General features: G+C 43.2%; 1 protein-coding gene across 8 annotated transcripts in view; it reads left to right on the top strand.

Moving 5' to 3' along the window:
• Window positions 1-1,811: 1,811 nt before the first annotated feature.
• PKHD1 (PKHD1 ciliary IPT domain containing fibrocystin/polyductin) overlaps window positions 1,812-23,314 on the top strand; it is a 254,520-nt gene continuing 233,017 nt past the window's right edge. For 4 of the 8 annotated variants that reach the window (XR_009744646.1, XM_061461035.1, XM_061461034.1 and 1 more), the window contains exons 1-12: window positions 2,718-2,882; window positions 4,736-4,856; window positions 5,941-6,018; window positions 7,983-8,127; window positions 9,053-9,152; window positions 14,806-14,863; window positions 16,191-16,269; window positions 18,477-18,551; window positions 19,479-19,543; window positions 20,553-20,592; window positions 21,157-21,227; window positions 23,055-23,156. Coding sequence is in view for 7 of the 8 variants with exons in the window: in XM_061461035.1 (XP_061317019.1) it covers window positions 4,805-4,856; window positions 5,941-6,018; window positions 7,983-8,127; window positions 9,053-9,152; window positions 14,806-14,863; window positions 16,191-16,269; window positions 18,477-18,551; window positions 19,479-19,543; window positions 20,553-20,592; window positions 21,157-21,227; window positions 23,055-23,156 (865 nt within the window). In the remaining variant the exon portion in view is untranslated. Of the gene's footprint in view, window positions 1,951-2,717; window positions 2,883-4,735; window positions 4,857-5,940; window positions 6,019-7,982; window positions 8,128-9,052; window positions 9,153-14,805; window positions 14,864-16,190; window positions 16,270-18,476; window positions 18,552-19,478; window positions 19,544-20,552; window positions 20,593-21,156; window positions 21,228-23,054; window positions 23,157-23,314 lie in introns of those variants that run through there. The other 4 variants (XM_061461032.1, XM_061461030.1, XM_061461033.1 and 1 more) reach the window with 2 other exon arrangements.

Below are 23,314 nucleotides of genomic sequence, written 5' to 3'. Positions count from 1 at the left end.
GCCATTCCCCCTTGTCCTGTCCCTACAGGCCCTTGTCAAAAGCCCCTCTTCATATTTCTTGTCAGCCCCTTTAGGCACTGGAAGCTGCTCTAAGATCTCCCCTTAAGGAGCTTTCTCTTCTCCAGGCTGAACAAGCCCAGCTCTCTCAGCCTGTCTCCATAGCAGGGGTGCTCCAGCCCTCAAAGCATCTTAATGGCCTTCTCTTGTCCTGCTCCAGCAGCTCCACATCCTTTTTACAGAAGATGAAGCTGTTTGTTCGGCACAAATCATGCGTTAGTGAGAGAAAGAGCTGCGGAAAGGTCCCGCAACTTCTCCTGTGCTCTATCTGCTCGATGGTGGCTCTTCCCTCAAGTACAAAGGGTTAACAGAAATCGGTTCTGGATCTGTGTCAGAGGGTGCCGTGACAGCTCGCCTCCCCTTCTGCAGTTTCAAGTGGTCGGCGGGTCTTCAACGGCTCCATACTTCCACCTAGTGACGAAAGGCTGCCGCTCACATCTCCTGCTAAGTGTCCTGTCTGGTTGCAATGACGGAGCGCTTCTCAGACGCCCAAAGCTGAGCCTCTCCACAACGTTATTTCCACTCACACACCTAAAATCTGAAACCTCCAAATAATTAAGAGCAAGCAGACAAAACCAGAAGGCCTGGGGCGATGCTTTTCAGCAGAACTTTCCTTCAGCAGGAAAAAGATTGCTTGCAAGCGTATACAAACATTCAGTCATTCATCAAATTTTATTGCTTTCCTCTTTGGTGGGTAATTATACCAAAACACGGTCACCAGCTTGTAGTAGAAGAGTATTTGCACTTCATATAACAAGGCTCCTGTGTGACTTGACCATTCCTTCCCGATTTGTGGCTTGTGTTTCTGGTTATTCATAGTTTCATAGAACCATAGAGTGGTTTGGGTTGGAAGGGACCTTAAAGCTCATCTGGTCCCAACCCCTGCCACAGGCAGGGACACCTTCCACTAGACCAGGTTACTCAACCTTGCCTTGGACGTCCAACTTAGCCTATTAAGGTCAGTGTTCTTCACCAACTTCCTTCTTTCTTTACATGTTTCAACTCGTTCAGGGGGACAGTTCTTTATGCAGTGTCTTACCTAATCTGTGACTTGGTGTGAAGAATAAACCCATTGTCCAAGTCACTTCCTTTGGATCTGCAAATCAGACATTTTGTTGAGTTTTTTGTATGTAAAGCATTTCCTTAGGAATGGATCATACACTGTGTACAGAATGACAGAGATGAATACTCATTTTTTTGCTCGTTATGATTTAGAGCTTGAGTGATGCCATAAGCTTTAACAACCTCAATGAGCCTCACCTGGGACCCCCGCCCACACCCTACCTCTGGGCCAGGAGCAATATTTAACCTTCGTTTTGGGCCTGTAGTCTCTTTCTGAATGCTGGTCTTCAGTTTCATGTCTAGTCCTGTCTTCTATCTGGGTCATTGGTCCATGCTGTAGCTGACTTTTCAGTCCTGCCCCATCTTGCTCTTGGAAGGACTTCTCAGAGGGACCCTGGACCTGGTCCATGCTCTTGTTTGGGGCTCTCAGTGGACCCTGGTACTACCAGGTACTGGCTCTGTTCTGTTCAACCTATCATCTTTTAACTGTTTCTGCTTTGGCAATAATTTTTTGTTTGAGAATTCCTTCAAATGTATTCTTTCTTCTGACCATGTTGCCAGTGTAGTTCCAGCTAATAAGTAAACAGTGTAGACTACTGAGCAGGATAGGGTTAACTTCCATTGGGTTCCTGTAATCATTGGCTATATACAGCTGAGACACTGGGGTTGAGACACTGGCCTAAGAATAAACCAAACACAACTGGTTCCACTGCTGGGCAAAGCTCCAGAACTTCCCTGAAGGTTGATTGCCTGTGAGTTTGTGCCTCTTTGTCTCTGAATTGAGGCTAAGTAAGAATAAGCAAGCCTGTTTCACCTCCCTTTGGGGATGAGGTAAGAGCATACACACATACTGATGCATAGTAATTGATTAAACTGTAGTTATGCTGTGGTGACTGAAAAATTCCTCTGGATTCCAGTGGAAACTTCCATGAAGGCATCCATACCAGTGCAGAGGCTCAATGACCCATTATGTTTTTGGTGGCACCACCAAAAAAAAATCTGGTCTTCAAACAGATGAGTGCAGAGGGGGCAGTCAGGGTGATGGTCCGTAATTCAGCACCCAGTGTAGGCTGAGTTGGGTCTTTCGTGCTGACAGCGGAGGCACATGGCTCTCTTGGGGTGAATGATAACACTAAGTTCACTGCACTCTTCTCTACTGCTGACTGTATAATGACCTCCAGGAACGTAGGTACGTGAGATGTAGTACGAGGTCTGAACACCCTTTGGGCAGACTTCCTGCCAAATGCAGGCACTGTTCGGAATGCCATGGAAAAACTGGATTAAGAGTATATAAGGAAACCTTGAAATCCACTGGCTATGAAAGCCATTCCCAGATTGGGTATCAGCAGAGAAAGAAACAATTCCATCAGTTTTTCTGTCGTGTTGTGATGGAAAAAGAGGATAAAATGGATTTGTTGTCCTCCTCTTGGAGAAGCTAGTCATATACCAATGAAAGAACAATTCCAGGTTACTCTCTCTATGGTCATTAAAGACTTGGAACAAAACAGTTAATAGCAGCAAGTAGCTTAGTTTAATAATTAAGCGTGCCCAATGGAGGGCTCTGAGCTCTCTGTGGCAGGTATTGTGCCTTTTGAGAAACTAGTCTGGTGGGTTTCTGCACAATATGACTCAGTTGCTTATTCAACTGAGTGCCCAACACAACCTTAGACTGAAAGCTGTGGTAGAGCTGGCATCAAAGGGATGGAGCAGGTATACTGATATTGGAGCCTCTGAAGGAGTGGAAGAACATCAACTTCAATAAGGTAATACCAGAAAAAGTAAACTTAAATGATCCTTTATGCACCTGCTTTTAAATGCAAGTTTCACATGCATCAGGGCTCCATGTGACCCCTGAAAATTACAGTTATGTTCAAACGTGCAAGAAGTATAGGGAGAAGAGTCACAGTAGGTCTTGTGGTACAGTAAGAAACAGAAGCTTGGGGTTGGACTAGATGACCTTCCAACCCAAACTGTTCTATGAAGCTTATAAGTTGGCTTCATGGGGACAGTGTTTTTGCCATAATTATGGAGTAAGTAAAGCTTCTGTCCAACTCACCTCTGTTACTCTCCTGTTGTATCTTTTCTAGGGTGCTAATCCACACTTCTTCCACTGTGCATCCCTGCTCTTGCCTAGAAGCTCTGTGGAGGCTTTTTATGTAAGATTTCAGGATCATGATGTATAGTATTTGGATGATCTTAAAACCATATTTATGGTTACAGCAGCTGGGGAGGAAGCATGTGAAAAACAATAGCAGCTTTGCTATAGCGTTTGCCTTTCCTAGAAGACCAAACAGCAGATTTAGTTTCTTTAACACCTGCTATGAATGCATTGATTTCACTCTAATCTTGCAAAGTTCCCACTTCTAAGGGAGGGAGAGTTGCTTTAGAGGCTGCACAGTATTTGCTTTAGCATCTGTTTTAGACCAGGAGATCACTTTTGAAGCATGTCTTGTCATCTTCAGATAAGGTGGTATGTTTCACACCACAGAGCTGTCTCAGTGAATAGATGACAATCCTTCTGGGTGAAATCAAAGATATGCACCGAACAATACTCCAACCATTAATGAATGTTCACTCCTTGGTACTAGGCTAGAGCTAGTGCTGTGTGTAACACCCCTAAATGCTTGCCATGTGAATGTTGGGCCTTCAGCGTGGGTTGTTTTGCTCTACACACCTGCTTCTACTGGGTTGTGCAACAAATGTGGACACGACTTTATTTTGGATTTTGTCCTTTTCTATCATCACCAAATGCTTTGCTGCCCAATACTGAGCAGTTATTCCCATTCTCCATTCATTTGCTCCCTTTTCCATTATACAGTGCCTCATACAGTGATTGATTGATTTATTTATTTTTCCATATGAGTGTAAAACCCAGGTTGAAGGCAGTAGAAATTGTTGGTCTATATTTTTAAATGTTAAAACAGTTCCTGGAATGGACTTTGTAAAGGGAATGTGTGATATGTCTGGCTACGATAACAAGCAAGACCAGGCATATCCTAGTCTACAAGGACTCAAAAGTTTATTTCCTTAGATTATTAGAACAGTTTGCAGCTGTTGTGATCAAGTCTACCTGTAGTGTTCTAAACAATAACTAGGCACACCTGAGGAGCCGTCATAGGCCATTCCCAGTTTGGGGCTAGCTGTTTAAGGCTAGAGAGCTTAATAATATAGTCAAGTCCTGTTGTTTGGATTTGGAGCTGGAGAATGACCATGGCATCATGAAGTTTACTGTAACAAATGCAACAATTTTTGCATGAAGTAGCACAGAGCTAGGAGAGTTTAGCACCATCAGCTTTAAATTCTGTAATTGCTTTCAACAATTCAACTGTGTAGAGTCAGTCTCCTAAGACATGGCCTCAGTGGGGGAAAGCTCATCCTGAGCTTGGCTGGAAATTGGACTGCTGGCAGGGGCATATGTTCTGTATAGATCTGTTGGGTGTGCAGGAAAACAATATGGTTTGCCATATATTGATCCTTTTTACTGTGCAAGAGGTAAATCAGTATTTTCTTTGTGATTTGACATTGTGGTCCATGTTGTCTGCTATAGCACAGACCATTGTTCCCACAGGCTTTGAGTGCAAAGAAAATACAGATGGGGTTTGTTTTAATTTTACAGGGAGGTCCTAAGGCTCCAAGTCATGATCCTGAGGCCAGACTCTTCTGAAATTCCCATCCAAAGTTCAAGATGAGCCCTTGGAGATCATCTTTTCCGGGTGCTGAGCTGATATTCTTTGCAGGTGGGTGATAGAGATGTGTTGTCTCCAATCACACTGGACATACAGCACTAAAAAATTCAGTGCCACCGAGCTGAACATAGACTGTGAGACATGGAGAAGCATCTTTTAAAGGTTTTGAATACTACGAGGTATTGACTGAAGCATACTGGATGTTGTCCACCCTTATCAATGTTCTTTCATGGTATTATTTCCATAGCTAGTGGGGATTTCTGGATTCATTCCTAATTCATTCTTAATTTTCCTTGTTCTATATGGGTTCATCTCATGCCTTGAAAGTTGATTTTCATTCACTTAATGATAGTCATATCACTGTTTGCATGTTGATGCAAGCACCCCTAATATTTGGCTTCAGTGATCAATGCCTGTCTTCAGTGAGACTACATTCATATGCAGACAAAGAAGCTGGAAATTTCCTGAAATGGTAAGCAGGAAACTGATTATTCCTGTAAAAAGACTTTTGGAAAATTCTGATCATTGTTATAAGAAAAAGCCCAACAAACCAGCCACTGGTTTGTCTTTATTAGTTTCAGAAGATGAGGGTCCCCAAAATAGATCCTAAATTGTCTTAAGTATATGATGTTTTTGGGAAAAGCGTTGAATAGGAAGTTACATGTGATTTAATTTCATGAAGCAGGATTTCCTTTCCAGACCTGTTATTTGTTCATAAAGGCTTTGGTTAGAAAGAGCTGGACATCCTGTCTTGGAGTCAGGAGAGGATATGTTTTGTGGGCAGCCCTAAGTTTGGGACAATGTATGGAAGTCAGCAAACATGTTTCTTGGAGAAATAAACATGAGGCTTACCATCTTTGTTTTAATTCTTGAGGAGGATGGGAGGCTCAGACTGTAGCTTGCTTCACCAAATCCTGAAGGCATCAAAACCCCCCTGAAGGGAAGCAGGACTATTACATGGGGGAGACATCTGGGGGGTAGGGGAAAGAAGGATGAGCAATATGATGAATATGGATAACTGAGCAGAAATGAGATGAAGGATGGGATCACAGGAGGGCTGCTGGCTGAACACTGTCTCGTCTTGAACGATGCTTGTATTACACTTCAGCCTGATGTCGCTGGGTTGTTTTCGCAGTGACAGCCACGGGATTGCTCGTTAAGCCCCAAGAGGGCAGTGTCGCTGGAGGAACGTGGATTACTATTGCGCTGGATGGTGAGTTTTAAACTCTTATGAAGCAAGTGTCAAACAGAGAATTGGTTCAATTCTGCCATTTGTGGTTGGAGTGACAAACCCTAAGAAACAGATCCTCTGGCACCCATAAAATGAAATCAGCTTGAAATTATTATTTCACGTGTTATTGCTGATGCTTTCTTGTTTTTAAATTCTTTCTAAACTACTGAAGTCAGATTTTTACTTATTTTTGCAGACATATAGCTAGAAATTTCTTCCCTGCTACCCTTTTCTTTGAAGAAAATCTCTGTTTGCAGGTCCTGTGATGCTGGAGCTTTAAAAACACTAATGATAAACATGAGATCCAAGTAAAAATCACAGAAATTGACATGCCACACTTATTTAGGCCCCAAACCAGCTGTAAAAGCTAGGTCTGATTTTCTGCAGTGATGAATATTGATTCATTGGGAAGAGTTGGTTTCTGAGCCAGCTGTATGTCCAGTATGCTCAAGTTCTGATACTTGGTCATTGATAATGATGATGAGTGGTATCAGTCTTATTTGAACATTGTGAATTCTCACAGAGATGATAAAATAGAGAGCAGAAAGGAAGCTCAGGTCTTCAAGGGAGATGTTTCCCCAACAGCATAGCACTGTATGGCTGGCATAGATAGTCATAGCTGGGGTCTTGCAGTTCAAGCAGAGTTATCTTATTTTGGTGGGGGGAGTAGAGAGCTAGGCCTTGGGAGAAGGGGAAAGAACTTTCCTGGGACCATGGAGAAATAGCTGCTGCAAGTTGAGAAATTACTGAAAGTGAGTCTGTGGGCTGGGAACCACCAGTGAAGATTGTGTGCAGATGGAGTGTTATTTGTAAGCCTTTTTCATTTCTAGTTTTGTTTGATTATGCTACAAAAGTTACTAGCTTATGTTCACATAAAGCTTGACTTTATGAAGATTCAAAGTATTTGATCCTTTGGATAACTCACTCTAAAGAAATGGGTTAAGCAGATCCACCATACAACACAGGCCAGCTTCAGGTCCTGTCAGCAAAGCAATGCAAGGCACTGGCAACTGCAAAGACTGTGGCAAGTGGTACTGGTTTTGTGGGTGATTTAAGTATCTGTGGGCATGTGTATGTTCCAGTGTAGATGGCTGAGGCAATTCCAACTCCCAATATCTGTCAATCTCTGCAGTAGAATGCATGTGAAAGAGACCAAATACTGTATTAGAGGCAAAACCCCATGCAGCTGCATTGTGGGATGAACTTGGGTTTATGTGTGTACTGGTTTTGGCTGGGATAGAGTTAAATTTCTTCACAGTAGCTTGTATGGTGCCATGTTTTGGATTTGTGCTGAAACACAGATGCTTTAGTTATTGCTGAACAGTGCTTATACATCACCGAGGCCTTTTCTGCTCCTCACACCACCCTGCCAACAAATAAGTTGGAGGTGCGCAAAAATTTGCGAGGAAACATAGCTGGGACAGGTGATCCATCTGACTAAAGGGATATTCCATAGCATATAACATCAAGTTTAGAAATAAAACCAGTGGGGAAGGTTGGCAAAGTGGGGCCACTGCTTGGGGACTGGCTGTGCATTGGTCAGTTGGTGGTAAGCAATTATTTTCATTCACATCACTTGTCTGTCTCGGGTTTTATTTTCTTCTCTATTTTTTCTCTTTTCCTCGCACATTTATTATTATTATTTCTCTTTAATTACTAACTTGTTTTTATTCTTAACCCATGCATTTTCTCACTTTTACCCTCACTCTTCCATCCCACTAGTGTAGGGAGTGCGTGAGCAGCTGTGTGGGGCTTAGTTGCTGTCTGGGGTTAAATCAAAACAATTTGAAATTACACAAATGTGATTTAAAACAGAAAAAGATTAGGAGCAATGTTCAGAGACCTTAAAGAGAAGTTAGGTTGCACATTTAAAAATGCTTGTTGTGCAACTAAACGTGATTAATCCTGTCCTCACAGAGCTTTTCTGATTGTCTTTGATTGTTTAGGCTCAAGATCTGACCAGCTAGAATGTGTCTCTTCAACCAGTGCATCCCATCTGCAGGTGTTCTTGGTGAATCCAGACCTGCCCAGGCTGCCCTGTGATGTCTCCCTTCTGCATTTTGACTTATGCACTATAAGATGCAGAACAAGGTATGATCCACAACCTTAGTGTGGGGTGAGACCTTACCATTTGTCTTCTAGGATCCTCATCTTCTTTCAGTGTCTGTACAGGCAGTTTGGGAGTTGAAGGAATTCTTGTGGGTGCCCTCCAAGCTGTGTTGCACTTATTCTTGTTTCAACTTAATGAAGCACAAGGCAACCTAGTGCGGGAGTCAGACTGAGTCTTCTTGGAGAGGCTACACTCAGAGCATCAATGGTTTGTAGACATCTAATTCTTAGCTGTGAAGTGCCAAGGAAAGTCTTGGCAGGAATTTTGCCAGTTTTTGGTGCCCCTGACACGTTCAAGATCATACAGAGAAGTTGTGAGTATGGCAGGAAACAAATGGTTTCAGGTGGGCAATCTAAGCTGTCTGTTTTCTATCCTGTCTTAACTTTAAAGAAGGTTCTTTGACTGGAAGATTGAGTGTCTCAAGAGGCTGTAAAAGTGACCTTAATGGGGCTCTTCCATCTCTTGCTGCTATGATTTGGCTGGGAGTTATTTCTGCTGAATGCTGTGCTGTGAAACTGTGTGCATTAATGATGCAACATTAGTTTACAAACCAGGATCAAGATGCCCTGTAGATCCAAGCAACCCTGGGTTAGTTTAATACTAATGAATAACAATTATTGTCTGAGCATGTCTAATGAGCTTGTCTTTTTTGCATTAATGTACAAGTTAGAGTTCTGAAGTCTTATCACCTTCTGCACTTAACTGTAGCTTCTTTTAAATTGTAGCTTTAGAGTTCAGGTTCACATGTATTAAGGTTGGGTTCACAGTGTAAATTTGCTTTGCTCTACTGAAACCTCAGTGGACCTGCGAAAAATGGAGAACCTGTGAAGGGCCTGGCATTTCCTAAAAAACATAAACCAAATCTGTATAAAAAGAACACAGCATAACACATTTTCTTGCACCTAGGTCTTCACCCCAGGAAGGTTTGTACTATGTGGAGGTGATCTTGAATGGACGTGTGATTAACAATCTGACTGAGGTGGAGAAAGAAAGCTTCACTTTCAAGGTAACCACCAAGCGAGTATGAAGTCATGATAACTAATTCAAGGTGTTGGAGTCAAACTTGAGACCTAGTATCGCAGGGAATGTGTTGAAATATTCTCTCTCATTTATTGTGTGTCTGAATGTCAGTACAAGAAGTCAGGATGCTCCTTCTGTCCCTTAAAAAATTAAGTGCACTGAGGCACTCATCAGTGGCACTAGGTAGAATAGGTGACTTAAGAGGTCTTTCTGAATCAGAAATCTGGGTCCACGTGTCATGGTTTAAACCCAGTCAGGTAACTTGTTCACTCACTTCCCCCCACCTTCCTTCCCTCCCCCTACTCCTGGAGGGACAGAGAGGAGAATCAAAAAGAATGCAACTCCCACGGGTTGAGGTAAGAACAGTTTAATAACTAAGGTATAACACAAATCACTACTGCTACCACCAATGATAATAATGATAAAGGAAATAACAAGGGAAGAGAATACATCACCTCAACACCAGCCGACCAATAACTCGCCCCCCCAGCCCGACCAAGCACCTCCTCCAACCCCGCAGTCCCCCAGCCCTTCCGGGTAACTCCCCATTACATCCTGGCCATGACGTGCTGTGGTATGGAATACCTCTTTGGCTAGCTTGGGTCAGGGGTCCTGTCTCTGCTTCCTGCCGGCTTCCCCTCCTCCCTGGCAGAGCATGAGGCTCACAAAGTCCTTGGACAAACCAAAACTAGGGGAAATCCCATGGGCAAGGCTGTTTGAAGGTAAAGGGGCCCAAGATAGTTGGTTGACATTCAAGGATTGCTTTTTCCGAGCTCAAGATCGGAACATCCCGACCTGTAGGAAGTCAGGGAAGAGGGCCAGGAGACCTGCGTGGCTAAATAGGGAATTGCTGGGTATGCTCAAGTGGAAGAGGAGAGTTTACAGGTCATGGAAGGAGGGGCTGGCCACTTGGGAGGAATATAAGGCTGCTGCTAGAGGTTGTAGGAAGACAGCTAGGAGGACTAAGGCATCCTTAGAATTAAACCTGGCGAGAAGGGTCAAGGACAGCAAAAAGAGCTTTTTCAAATACATGGCAGGTAAAACTAACACCAGAGGCAATGTAGGCCCACTGATGAACGGGATGGGTGCCCTGGTGACAGAAGATACAGAGATGGCAGAGTTACTGAATGCCTTCTTTGTCTCTGTCTACTCTGCTGCAGGCAGTCCTGAAGAGCCCTGTACCCCTGAGACCTCAGATGAAGTCAGGTCAATGGAGCGGTTTGCCTTAGTCGATGAGGAATGGGTTAGAGACCAGTTGAGCAATCTGGACATCCATAAATCCATGGGTCCAGATGGGATGCACCCACAGGTGCTGAGGGAACTGGAGGAAGTCATTGCTAGACCGCTCTCCATCATCTTTACCAAGTCTTGGGAAACGGGAGAGGTGCCTGAGGACTGGAGGAAAGCAAATGTCACCCCAGTCTTCAAAAAGGGCAAGAAGGAGGACCCGGGTAACTATAGACCGGTCAGCCTCACCTCCATCCCTGGGAAAGTGATGGAACACCTTATCCTTGGTGCCATCTTAAGGCATATCAAGGATAAGAGGGTTATGAGGGGCAGTCAACATGGCTTCACCAAGGGGAAGTCATGCTTGACCAATCTCATAGCCTTTTATGAGGAAATAACACGGTGGATGGATGGTGGCAGAGCGGTGGATGTGGTCTACCTTGACTTCAGCAAAGCATTTGACACAGTCTCCCCCAGCATCCTCACAGCTAAATTGAGGAAGTGTGGACTGGATGATCAGGTAGTGAGGTGGACTGTGAACTGGCTGAAGGAGAGAAGCCAGAGAGTTGTAGTCTATGGGGCTGAGTCTAGTTGGAGGCCTGTAACTAGTGGAGTGCCTCAAGGGTCAGTACTGGGACCAGTATTATTTAATATATTCATCAATGATTTAGATGAGGGAATTGAGTGTACTATCAGCAAGTTTGCTGATGACACTAAGCTGGGAGGAATGGCTGACACGCCAGAAGGCTGTGCTGCCATCCAGCGAGACCTGGACAGGCTGAAGAGTTGGGCAGGGAATAACTTGATGAAATATAACAAGGGGAAGTGTCGAGTCCTGCATCTGGGCAGGAACAACCCCAGGTTCCAGTATAGGTTAGGGAACGACCTGTTAGAGAGCAGTGTAGGGGAGAGGGTCCTGGGGGTCCTAGTGGACGACAGGATGACCATGAGCCAACACTGTGCCCTTGTGGCCAAGAAGGCCAATGGCATCCTGGGGTGTATTAGAAGGGGGGTGGTTAGTAGGTCGAAAGAGGTCCTCCTTCCCCTCTACTCTGCCCTGGTGAGGCCGCATCTGGAATATTGTGTGCAGTTCTGGGCCCCTCAGTTCAAGAAGGACAGGGACCTGCTGGAGAGAGTCCAGCGCAGGGCAACAAAGATGATTAAGGGCGTGGAGCATCTCCCTTATGAGGAAAGACTGAGGGAGCTGGGTCTCTGTAGTTTGGAGGAGACTGAAGGGTGACCTTATTAGTGTATATAAATATATAAAGGGGGAGTGTTACGAGGATGGAGCCAGGCTCTACTCAGTAGCAAACAATGATAGGACAAGGGTAATGGGTACAAACTGGAACACAAGAGGTTCCACTTAAACTTGAGAAGAAACTTCTTCTCAGTGAGGGTGACGGAACACTGGAACAGGCTGCCCAGGGAGGTTGTGGAGTCTCCTTCTCTGGAGACATTCAAAACCCGCCTGGACACATCCCTGTGTAACCTTATCTAGGTGTTCCTGCTCCAGCAGGGGGATTGGACTAGATGATCTTTCGAGGTCCCTTCCAATCTCCAGCATACTGTGATACTGTGAAAACATCCTTGTTATCAGCTCTGTTCCTGAGCTGAAAGTCAAAACACTTGTCCTGGGTTCAGCAGTAGCAGTCATTTTTTCTCCTTCTTGGTAGCTGGTGCAGTGCAGTGTTTTGACTTTCAGCTCGGGAACAGAGCTGATAACAAGGATGTTTTGGTTTGGCCAAGGACTTTGTGAGCCTCATGCTCTGCCAGGGGGGAGGGGAAGCCAGGAGGAAGCAGAGACAGGACACCTGACCCAAACTGACCAAAGAGGTATTCCATACCACAGCACGTCATGCCCAGGATGTAACTGGGAGTTAGCCGGAAGGGCTGGGAGTCTGCAGGGTTGGAGGAGGTATCGGTCGGAGCTTGGTCAGGCTTGGGGGATGAGTGATCGGTCGGTTGGTGCTGAGGTGTTGTATTCTCTTCCCTTGTTATTTCCTTTATCATTATTATCATTGGTGGTAGCAGTAGTGATTTGTGTTATACCTTAGTTAGTAAACTGTTCTTATCTCAACCCGTGGGAGTTGCATTCTTTTCGATTCTCCTCTCCGTCCCTCCAGGAGTAGGGGGAGGGAAAGAAGGGGGGGGTGAGTGAACGAATTACCTGACTGGGTTTAAACCACGACAACACTGCACTGCACCAGCTACCAAGAAGGAGAAAAATGACTGCTACTGCTGAACCCAGGACACCACGTTAATCTGTCTCTGCACTTAAGCCACACACTCAGAAGGCTCTATTGTGTCAGCAGATGCTATACTGGTTTATTTTGGTGTTACCCTCCAAGCTGTAGGGTGGCAGCTAACAGTCTGCATTGGCAGGTAACCATAGGCAAGAATAAATCCCATGGGCACAGCTTGTTATAGGAAAGGACATCTGGAGAGGGACTCTTCATCAGGGACTGTAGTGATAGGACAAGGGATAATGGGTCCAAAATGAAACAGGGAAAGTTCAGGTTAGATATAAGGAAGGAGCCCTTTACTGTGAGGGTGGTGAGGCACTGGAATGGATTGCTCAGAGAAAGTAGTAAATGTCTCATCCTTGGCAGTGTTGAAGGCCAGTCTGGACAGAGCCTTGGGCAACATGATCTAGTGTGAGGCATCCCTGGCAGGGGGGTTGGAGCTAGGTGATCTTAAGGTCCTTCCCAACCCAAACCATTCTATGATTGTATCTCTTCAGGTGTAGGACACCTCTCCATATGTAAGATGAGCAAGATTTCAAAAGCTCAAACCTCAGTTGTGATTTTGTATCTGCTGCTCAGTTACTTTGAGAGCTTGCTACCCTTCCACCCTTCCTCCCCCCCATCAAACAGTATTTCCTTTGGCTCTCAGTGTAAAGGCACATTGTCTCAAGAGGTTGTGGCATATGGTGGTATTAGACCAATTAATGACAGTGGTGTCAGGGTTTCTTGCAGGGCAGAATCCTTAACCGTGGCTGTGTGTTTTGGGACAAAGCCTGGTGTGCCTGGAAGTCACGTCCCACCTCTGTGCTAACTTTGAGTATCAAGCAAGAAAACCCAGCGTGTTCAGAAAATTGCACATTAAAGCCAAAGAGTCATTGGGTGGTTCAGCTAGCTTAGAGAGTTGATGAAAAATCACCAGGGGATGCTGTTAATGAGGCACATTCTAAGCTAAATAAAACACAATGTGTCTCTTTGTTTTGGGGCTGGGACCTTGGAGCTATGCGTATCAAAAATTAATTTTGCTTCCACATTAGATTGAAAAAGCCCGCTGCAGGCAGCAACAAGTCTGAACAGCTCGGAAGACTAGTGTCAGCCAGTTGCCCTAGCTTTCCTGCTGCTTTTGGCTGCTTCTCCACATCAGCTCCCGCCCAGGGTATGGTGTGATGCCGCCTTTGCTTCTCAGAAGTGGCCATCACCACAGGGAGTTTATGGCTACTCATTCATTTTTTATATGACCATGAGGAGGAGGGAAGGCAAAGACTGAGCTTTGAAAGGGAGCGGAGTTCAAAGAAAGCTCTGAAAAAAAACCCTAACAATATGTGCAAACGTGTCTTTGATTTGATTTAGGTCTCCTTTCAGTTTTTTATGCTATTTATTGGGCTAACAGCAGCATCTGTAAGTCAAGAGTCAACTGGAGAAAAGGGGCTTTACTTGTTGAAAATGCAGCCAAAGCATGTGCTGGGTCAGGTACCTATGTGTCTCAGCTACTTTGAGAGGTTGATGATGACCTTATTCCACTTGGAAAGTATCCCTGTGTACTCCCTATCTTCTGAGAGGCTTGCTTCAAAGCACAATCTCTCTGCCCCTTCTTGAACTCTAAGTCAAAAATAGTACCCCATAGAAGATTTTCAATATTTCCTTGCTGCTCCCTCAGAGGTCAAGGTAGCGCTTTCACAAAAACACCTCTGATGTATTCTACTTCATTAAGATGGGCCAAGATAAACATTTTCTTTGCTACGCTGCAACAAGCTTGCTAAAGGCCAGCTGAAGCATTTCACTTATATGATGTTGAAATAGCTTTCAAGATTATACTATTGGGAACAAAAATGGTGCCATAATGTAAGATGAAATGGAAGTCTCAACTTCAGATAAAGCATGGCTTAGCTTTATCGTGTATTAAACTGTATCTTCTGGAATTTACTCAAGCCAGGGTGGACAATTTAGGTGCAAAAGAGGATGCTAAAATAGCAGTAAGCCATACTCTGAATGCGGATGGGGTAAGAAGGAGATATTTGCTCTTTACTCCCTTCCCAGAACAGGGCTCTGCTTCAAAGATCAACTCTGAAGTCTCTGAAACGTGGTTGCTGACTCTGCTGAGCAATGTGTAATCAGATATTGTTGGACTGCTGCGAAAATGACTGCCATTTAACTACAAATTTCTCTTTACAGTTCTCTGCTGCTCAGACACCTGTGGTTTACCAAATTAGTCCACCATCTGGCATCCCAGGTACAGGACCTCTCTTTAAGCTGGAGCCCACTTTAATTATCTGAGCTTCCATACTGTCTTTCTCCTTATGAGGGGTCTGTCTTGCTGGGGATTAAAATGGGCACCTCCGGAACTTAATGTCTAAGCTCATGCTGAACACAGAAATGGGTTTGCACAAGGGTAGAGAGTAGCACACAGTGACCAGTTTATTTGGTACATTTGGCAGCCCAGTTCTGCCTGAGAGATGTTCAACAGATCTAATCAATTTAAACTGAGTAATCTGACTTTATTTAGCAACAGTTTTAAGAAGAATTAGCTATTAGGTGATATTATAATGCCATACAGACCTTTTGGTTAATGGCGCTTTAGATCAGACTTTAAAGTTACATGAGATGATGGTCACTGGTTTTGGTCTGCACAATTAACTGGTGTATAGAAGACCTTTTTTCTCCTATTTCTATTCTGTTTGTGTTTGCAGGCTGCTTTAGAGAAATACTGAAATGCTGGTTTCCCAAGTTAAGCTCAATCAAAACATTTTGGTCTCTTAACAGTGGATCCTGCAGCTCACATAGATGTTCCTCAATCTAAGTCCATCCCTCGTTTCCAGTGATTTTCAGGGGCAGTGCAGCTCCAGATTCTCATGCCATGCTTTAGGGTGTCTGTATGGAAGTTTCTTTGTGGTAACAGTGTTTGACCTCCCAGGGTAGTAAGTGAAGAACACTAGAGTAACACTAAGTGTCTAGTGCTATTTGAGGTGTCCTGGAGCATGAGTGACCTGCCTGGAGCAGGTAGATACAACACAACTACAAAGACTCATTCCTTTTTGGAGTTACACTGGGAGAACAGAATGCCTCAAATGGTTTAAGGTAACCCTACACAGGCAACTGAACCAAACTGTTACCCAATGTGGTCAAGGGAGTGTTGTGAGTGATTCAGCTTGACCATGTATATGGTGAGGTCCTTTGTTGGACCTTGACCCCGTCTAGTGTACTGATGATGTAATTTTGGTTGCCTCATGAGATTCTACTATAGAATGGTGTTAGAATGTGGGGTTTAGTTAACAAAAGAGTTGAGGAAAATGTATTCTCAGTGTAAATACTAGATCTGCTAAAAAGTCAGGAATGGACTTTTTTGTGGGAAGCAAAGGTGTGTGTTTTGGAAAAACTGAATTAAGTGGAAATTCACTTTGAACTATTGTAGAAGCTGAGAGTAGCCATCAGTGCATCCAGTGAGGCGCCTCTCTGCAAAATTAGTAAAAAACAAGAATTTTCTTTGTTCAGCTCAGAAACTCTGAAAATAAGTTATCTGCTTTTAAGTCTCCTTTCAATTTCCATTTCCTTTTAAACAGGAAATTTAATAGAGATTTATGGGAAGACAATTGCTGCAAGATATGAGACCCTGGACTTCAATGTGGATTATATTGATGGGTAATTACACATAGGCAGCCTTCTGACCCAGTCCCTGTAAACTGGCATTTCTAACATCAACCTCCTTGACAGCAATAAATTGCAACCAGTTGGCCCACAATTGCCATTTACTTCCTTTGTGGTTTATTGCAGCTCATGAGTTGGGCTCCAGCAAACTTTGTTAATCTAATTGCAACTGGTCCATTAAGCTAGTTGGTTTGTTTACTGGCAGCACAGTCAATCACAGCTCAGTGTGAATTGTACTGTAATTGCATCTGGTTGCTGTAGATTTTACTTTGGATAGCAAATTAAAATTTAACTAATTAAAATAATGTCAGAAGCTAAAAGTTAAATAAATTTTCCCTTCCATTTGCATTTTTAGAAAAACTGTTAGCTTGAAGCAGATGCTCTGGTGATTCCGAAGACAAAGCAGAAGTATTTTGAGACAAAGGCTTTGTTGTTCACTGCTTTAAACCCTCTCTGGTCATTTCCTTGTTCTCAAAGGTTTTCATTTTCTGCTGCTTCTGTAGTTACATGCAACAGAAGAAAGCAGATAGATTTAAAACATTTACTTCAGGACAGAAGCACTTTAAGCCCGGTGAATTTAGAATGAGCATGAACACTGACTCCGCTGTCTGTCATATGTATTTCCATATGTATGGAAGTGTTCTCACTACTGAGTTATGATTTCCTTGCATGAGTGTCAATGGCAGTGAAAAACTAACCCCAAGTGAGCATTTAAAAGTAAACTATTAATCTATAGTTACTGTGCTGGCATTTTAGCTATCATTTCAGTAGCCAGGGAAGGTGTATGTTCTCAGTAGTTAGAAATATTAGTTGTAGCAGCAGATATTTGACCACTAGATGCTTTTTAACTATTTATGAGTTTGAGCGGAAATGTCCCTTGCCAAGTAATTAAATTGTCTGCCACCATGAATGAGAGTCCAGTGCAGATTCCTGCCTTACCAGCTGCACCCACTTGTCAGCCCTACACTTTTTCTCACTGGATGCACATTAGTATCCTTCGTTAGATATTAGTTATTGTTTCACCTGACTCTAGTGGCACTGTGAAACCTTTGATCAGTGGGATGAAAGGCTGGTCTGTCTGACTACAGTCTGGACGTGCCTGCATGCTCCATTGCAAGATTACTAATTTACAGCTTAACAACACTATCGTCAAAGAGGAAATGGCCTCAAAGTCTTTACATACCAGACATTCACGCTGTAGCTTCACATGAATACTTTGCCCATTTTTGGTGTGCCAGTAAATACATACCAGGTGGGAACTTGAACGTGACCAGAGCAGTCTGTTGCTCAGTTCCAGTGATTCAGGATTTGGAGCAAGCACCAATAGTTTTTGTACTTTCAAGTGTGTTCTGCACCCTTTTCCACACTCTGTATGGGATGCAATGGTCCAATGATGCTGAACCAGACATTTCACAGCACTGATGTTTTTTTTTCTGTTCATGTTTGAAAGATATCTCGCTCTCAGAAAGCTGTGTTAATAAAAGCAAACTATTTTTATTAAAACTTCATAAAACTACACTTTGAAGCATGGGCTTGCATTACAGGTTTTAATGACATATTTTCCTTAATTGCCTGTTAATTCTCAAAGAAACATTGCCAACCTTTGCTTATTATGCTAATTATTGTGAATTTATTGCTCCCACTTGATTCCTCCTATCTAGTGGAAGTTATCCCTTGCCATATTGGTTCTGTAAGGTGGGGATTTGCTTGAATTTGCTATTAGGAGCTTGGGTGATTTCAGCAGAGGTTGTTTGTTACATTTTCCCTCATTGAAATCAAGGAATGGCTGAGCTGCATCTTGAAGCAGTATGACTGTACAAGCACGATTCTGTACTTGTGCTGCCTGCTTCTTCTGGAAGGCAGGGGTGAGTATAGCCCTCCTGAAGTTCAGACTACCAACCCTTCCCTACAGGGAGGAGGTATTGGATCATAAAGAACTGTCATGGATGTCTAGAAGATGGGCTTGTCACCTTTACAGAGGTGCAGTTCTCATAGTATTTGGGGAATACACTTCGCAGGTGAATAGATAAGAGATTAGGGCTTGTCTGGTTTTCTAGGTTAATAAATGTTAGATAAAAGTAAGGAGAAATTCCTTCCCATTTGAAAACATTTGCTCCAATATTAGCAGAATCAGATTTTTATCTGTGAAGCTTTATCTATGTCACCTCATATCTCATCTTTCCTGTTTATTTTTCACCCAGGCCAGCTATCCTTGTGGCAGAAGGAGATGGATGGACCAGCCTTTGCTCTTTTGCTGACAGACAAACTGGAAGCATGTCAGTTATTGACTTACTTTTGGTTTGTGTTGGTACAAGGGCTCAGCACGTCTTGTGTACAAATTAGTTCTTCGTTTTTGAAGGAGCTCTTTGGGTTAAGGTGGAGAGAGATCATGGGGAGATGATCTTATGGTCTTTGACATCGGTGGGTGAGGGCTACTGGCTCTCTGTGGCTCTAACCATACCTAACCAGGCATTCCTGGGGCCTGTTTTCTGGCCTGGAGGTGATACACTATGCCCTGGCCACATCTGTTCCATTCAATTCTTTAGACTTCAAAAGATGGTAGTCATTTCCATGGAAAAGGGGAAATTGCTTTTACAGGGAACCAGGAGAAAACCTGCTTCCACAGAAATCAGTGCTAATTCTCCTGGGGTCCTCAGTGGACCCTCTTATTGCACTGTAAAATTATTCCTGGCTCTCAGGAGGGGGACTTCAATGAAAATGTGAGTTTATAATGGGACTTGTATCATTCCTTGGCTCCAGAATTTTAGTCTAATGCAAGCATATCTGTTTTAATTGCTACCTGTTCCTCTTTTCAGATGAGGGACATGCTGATAAGCAAGTAGAGGGGAAAAGCGTGTCCTCCTTTTCATCCTCAGTTGTGCCTGGACTTGTCTTTCCTCAGCTTTTATTTCATATGGTGGTTCTGAAGGTCATCAGTAGGATCAGCTACTGGAAACAAGGGTAAAAGGGCAAAGATGGAGCACTATGTCAAGCTGGGAGATACCCTCCTAAGCTGCTGAGCACTTGACTCTCAGTGGGGAGATGGGTTGTTCCTCTTCCATCTCACCTGTTACTTGTTTCTAAAGGGAGCCAAGTCTAACTAGTTTAGATCTAGCCCACGTATTTTCTTGGTTAGATGATTCTCACTGTATTTTGCTTTCTTTTCCTCCCAAGGCTCAGCAAAATCCTTTGTTTCTCCACAGCTACCCTATTCAGGCAGAAGATGGACTGGGAACCCTGCAATGCCGGGTGGAAGGGAACCACATAGGTTGGTGGCAAGTGGACAAAATCATGGGTTTCTGCTATTCCTGCAACTCCAGAGGGTAGAGGAAGGGTGTCAGTCATGAGTTTCTTTTGTTTCCAGTGTTAAGACTGTGGCTCAGAGCTGAGCCCACAATAACTACTTTACATCAAGTCTTGCAAGTCTTCATCATAGTCAATGCAATGATTTGCATCCTCTTCACAGCCTTGGAGAAAAACAAGTGCAGTGCTCAAGTGAAACCATGTAATGATGTGAACAATAACAGCAGCAGCGTGATTTGTTGTCTTTGCTGCTTATTACTTTTACTTTAATCTTTTTTGTATGTGACAGACCTTACCTTTTCTGTTTTATTAGAGGAATAAATTTGGTGGTATCCATGGTCTCTCTGGTAACAGGTTGGATCCCTTTCATTTTTCTTTGCTTCTAAGCAATCTAAAGAAGATTCTGATTTCTTTTGGAGGCTTTGAGCAGCAAGCTTTCTACTTGGGAAAGATTATCAGAGTTAAATATTTGAAACAGAAATTTATACCTAGCTCTCATGTAGGCACTGATGGCAAACATCAATAGCCTGAGGTTCTAAGGTTTTGAGATATCTTTGGGTATCTAGGAGCTCTCCAATGGGATGTCAGTGTTAATGGAGGTCTCGAAAGAGATCTGAACCTTCCTAGCATGGCAAATGAGGTCAGTTAGGATACAGAAGGTCTAAGATGACATGAAGCACTCTATGTTTAGACAACCAAACCCTGTTCCTGACATTCAGCTTGTAGGTTTAGATATGTAATCCTACAGTATAGTGCCTACCTGAAGTCTAAGGCTCTAAGATCCTTAAGCTGTTATTTGGTTCAGTTTCTGCACACACATACTCTGCTGAAATTAACGCAACTACACTGTTGTAAGAAAGTGTGAGGAAGAGGATAATCAGGCTCAGGAGACCTGGGCATTGTTTGATAGGATGCACTCTTCATGAAGCCCTACACACTTCTGCCATAAAGCGTATTACTTTTCCTTCCTCCAGGGTCCCACAATGTCAGCTTCTCTGTTTTTAACAAAGGAAAGTGAGTAAAAGAATATTTTTTTCCCTCTCTTTCTGTGGTTTTGTATGGGGACACAGCTGCATTTGATCTAGGATAAGTACGTAATGTTTTCACTGAATCCTGCGTATCATTGCTTAGAAATGAGGTTTTGCTATCTTAAGATGATCATCAGATTGGGAATGAAAAGGGAGAAAAAAAGCCATCTCTCCCAAAGCATCTCTGCTTTGTTTTTTAATACTTTAGTTTCAGTGCCCAAAACATAAGTCATCTGCTAAGTCTAGTTGAATAAAATCCTCTCACCTCGCTTTTAAATATTCATCAAAATGGGAGAGAATTTAGCCATAAAAGGATACGATAAGAATGTGTTTTGACAGTGTCAAAGTGGGATAGTACTTCTAATAAAAAGTTTCAGCTATCTAATGGAGTCTCTTGAATCCATGCCTTAATGTGCTAGTGAAAGGTGTGTTGGATGTTACAGAAATGTTCTACTATTTCTTTGGAAAGTGAGTGTCCTGCTCTGCCAAAAGAAGGTCTACTTTAACTTAAATGGCCAAGGATCCCTCAGGCATTTTCTCTTTCTTGCAGGTCAGCAGTACACAAAGGTGCTTGGCTCATCAGTGCCAAACAGGAGCTCTTCTTGTATCAAACACATTCAGGTATTGCACTGATCCACATAACTGATGGCGCTGTCTTTTGGCAATGGCCTGAGAAAAGACCTCTCACTGTTCCTTTTCTCAAGGAAGTAATCCTGTTGTGTCCTCACTTTGGGTGTGACACTCCTGTGGTATGGGCTTGACTACACAAAATGCTACAGATAAAAAATTCAAGACCAGATTTATGTGCTAAGGTTGGGTGTGCTGCCATGGGCTGTATCCTGCATCCCCAGAGAGTTAGTATTCCTTTCAGGCAGGGACATGTTTGAACTTTCAGGTTAGGTCAGCCTAACCTGAGACAATCAGCCAGAGAACAGCAGTATGGCAGGGTTTGGAATAATGTTATTTTATTGTTCCTTTTCATGTAAGATCAGTTATAGACTTGAGATCCTGCATCTTGAGAAACTTCTCCCTTTAAATCACGCTGTGTTTCGTAAGGTTGATATTTTAGAAATGCGGACCCTAAGGTGAGATAGATTCTACATCAGCTATAAGGAGGGGATGCTGTTCAGCCCCTCCAAGAACTGAATTCTAGATAAATGGTTTAGGCAAGTTACTGCATCCATTAATTAAAAAATATAATTATTGTACATTAACAATAGTAATCTCCACATGGCATTTCTACCTTTATTATAGACAACAGACAATGAAATCTTGAGCACTCGGTCAAGATTATGGTCATGCAAGTAGTGTCCAAGATTCAGCAAGGCTTTTGTCCAAAAGCAGAAGCAGGGGATAAGGGACTGCAGAGCACAGGGCAGCCTTTGTCCTTAGTCAGAGGTTACATAAAGGTGAAAGACCACTTGGTCACCAAGAGGGTCCCATCAAGACTGGCTGAAATTAACATAATGAATGCACTAGTCCCTTACGCTCCGTACCTCAGAAGTTTTGTTCAAAAGTGTTAAAAAAAAATTGCCAATGCATGTCTGTGTTTTCCATATTCTTTATAGCATATAGCTTGTTTTGCCTATAAAAGTAAAGCACTTTGTAAAGAGGGGTAATTTTATGTCCCTATTTGCCAATTGAGGCACAGTAAAACGAAATAAACCTGCATGAAGCTGGCTGTTGGGAGAACACTATCAGAAACAAGATCTGCCAGATCTATCCAGTTGACTACTGCGCTGGCCAGTGGTTAACATTGTAAAAGTAAAGTTTAAATACCAGATAAACTAATAACAAACAAAAAAAGACAGATATAGACCAAGGTCACTCACCTTTTGTATCAGTCTTTGTTTCAGAACTATATAAGTATGATTGAGTGGCTACAATAAAACATCAAAGTGAGTAATGTCATCAAAGAAAAAAGGGTTTCTAGTGCGGAAAGGCATGACTATAATGGATAAATTCTGAAAGACTGTCATGGTGAGGACACTCAGATGTCAGATGTTCAGCTCTTTCCTTATGTCTCTGAATCCCAAAGGACAATTGGAAAGTGTTGTAGCATATAAACCTATAGGCTAAATTGGGAAGCGAGTCAGAGAAGGTCAAAAGGATTAAAAGTTTTGCAAGGTTTTTTTGCAGAGCTCCTCCACAACACAGAATATACAGTTCTGCAGACTAAGCATGACACATGCAGCCACTGCTAAGTAACAGTCCAAGCATTGCAGTGTTTCTCCTGTCATGCGGCCTAATTATCCACGTTGTTCATTCCTGGTGTAATCCCAGCCTTTGCCAAAAAACCCGTGAAGGAGCAGTGAGATGCCTGCTTCATTCACAGGAGCCTGCTTTGGCTGGAAATAGTGCAAGTGCACTGCTGGCATTTACAGAAATAGGGCTGGGATTGACCTTTTCAATGCTTGTTTTCAGATTCTGATTTTCTTTCCTCTGTAGAGATAAGCTCTGTGTTCCCAGCTGGTGGGAGTCTTGGAGGAGGGACTGACATCACTGTCACGGGGGATTTCTTTGAGGAGCCGGTGCAGGTCACTGTTGCAGGTAAGAGGAGAAATGTGTGAGATGTTTTTTTTTTCAATACAGTAGTCATGGTGCTGATCACAAAACTCAACAAGGCAGGAGTTTTAGGACTCATCATCCAGAAGATCCAGCTATTCTGACTGTGGACATGGGCCAGTTTCTTGCATGATATCACAAGC

Source organism: Pezoporus flaviventris, unplaced genomic scaffold (genome assembly GCF_033815535.1).
Source record: "Pezoporus flaviventris isolate CSIRO_AGI_PZ_B2104156 unplaced genomic scaffold, CSIRO_AGI_Pfla_v1 ptg000031l, whole genome shotgun sequence".
In the NCBI taxonomy this organism is placed as follows: Eukaryota; Metazoa; Chordata; class Aves; order Psittaciformes; family Psittacidae; genus Pezoporus; species Pezoporus flaviventris.
Note: the sequence above shows the minus strand (reverse complement) of the source record. Positions and strands in the feature narration are given on the sequence as shown.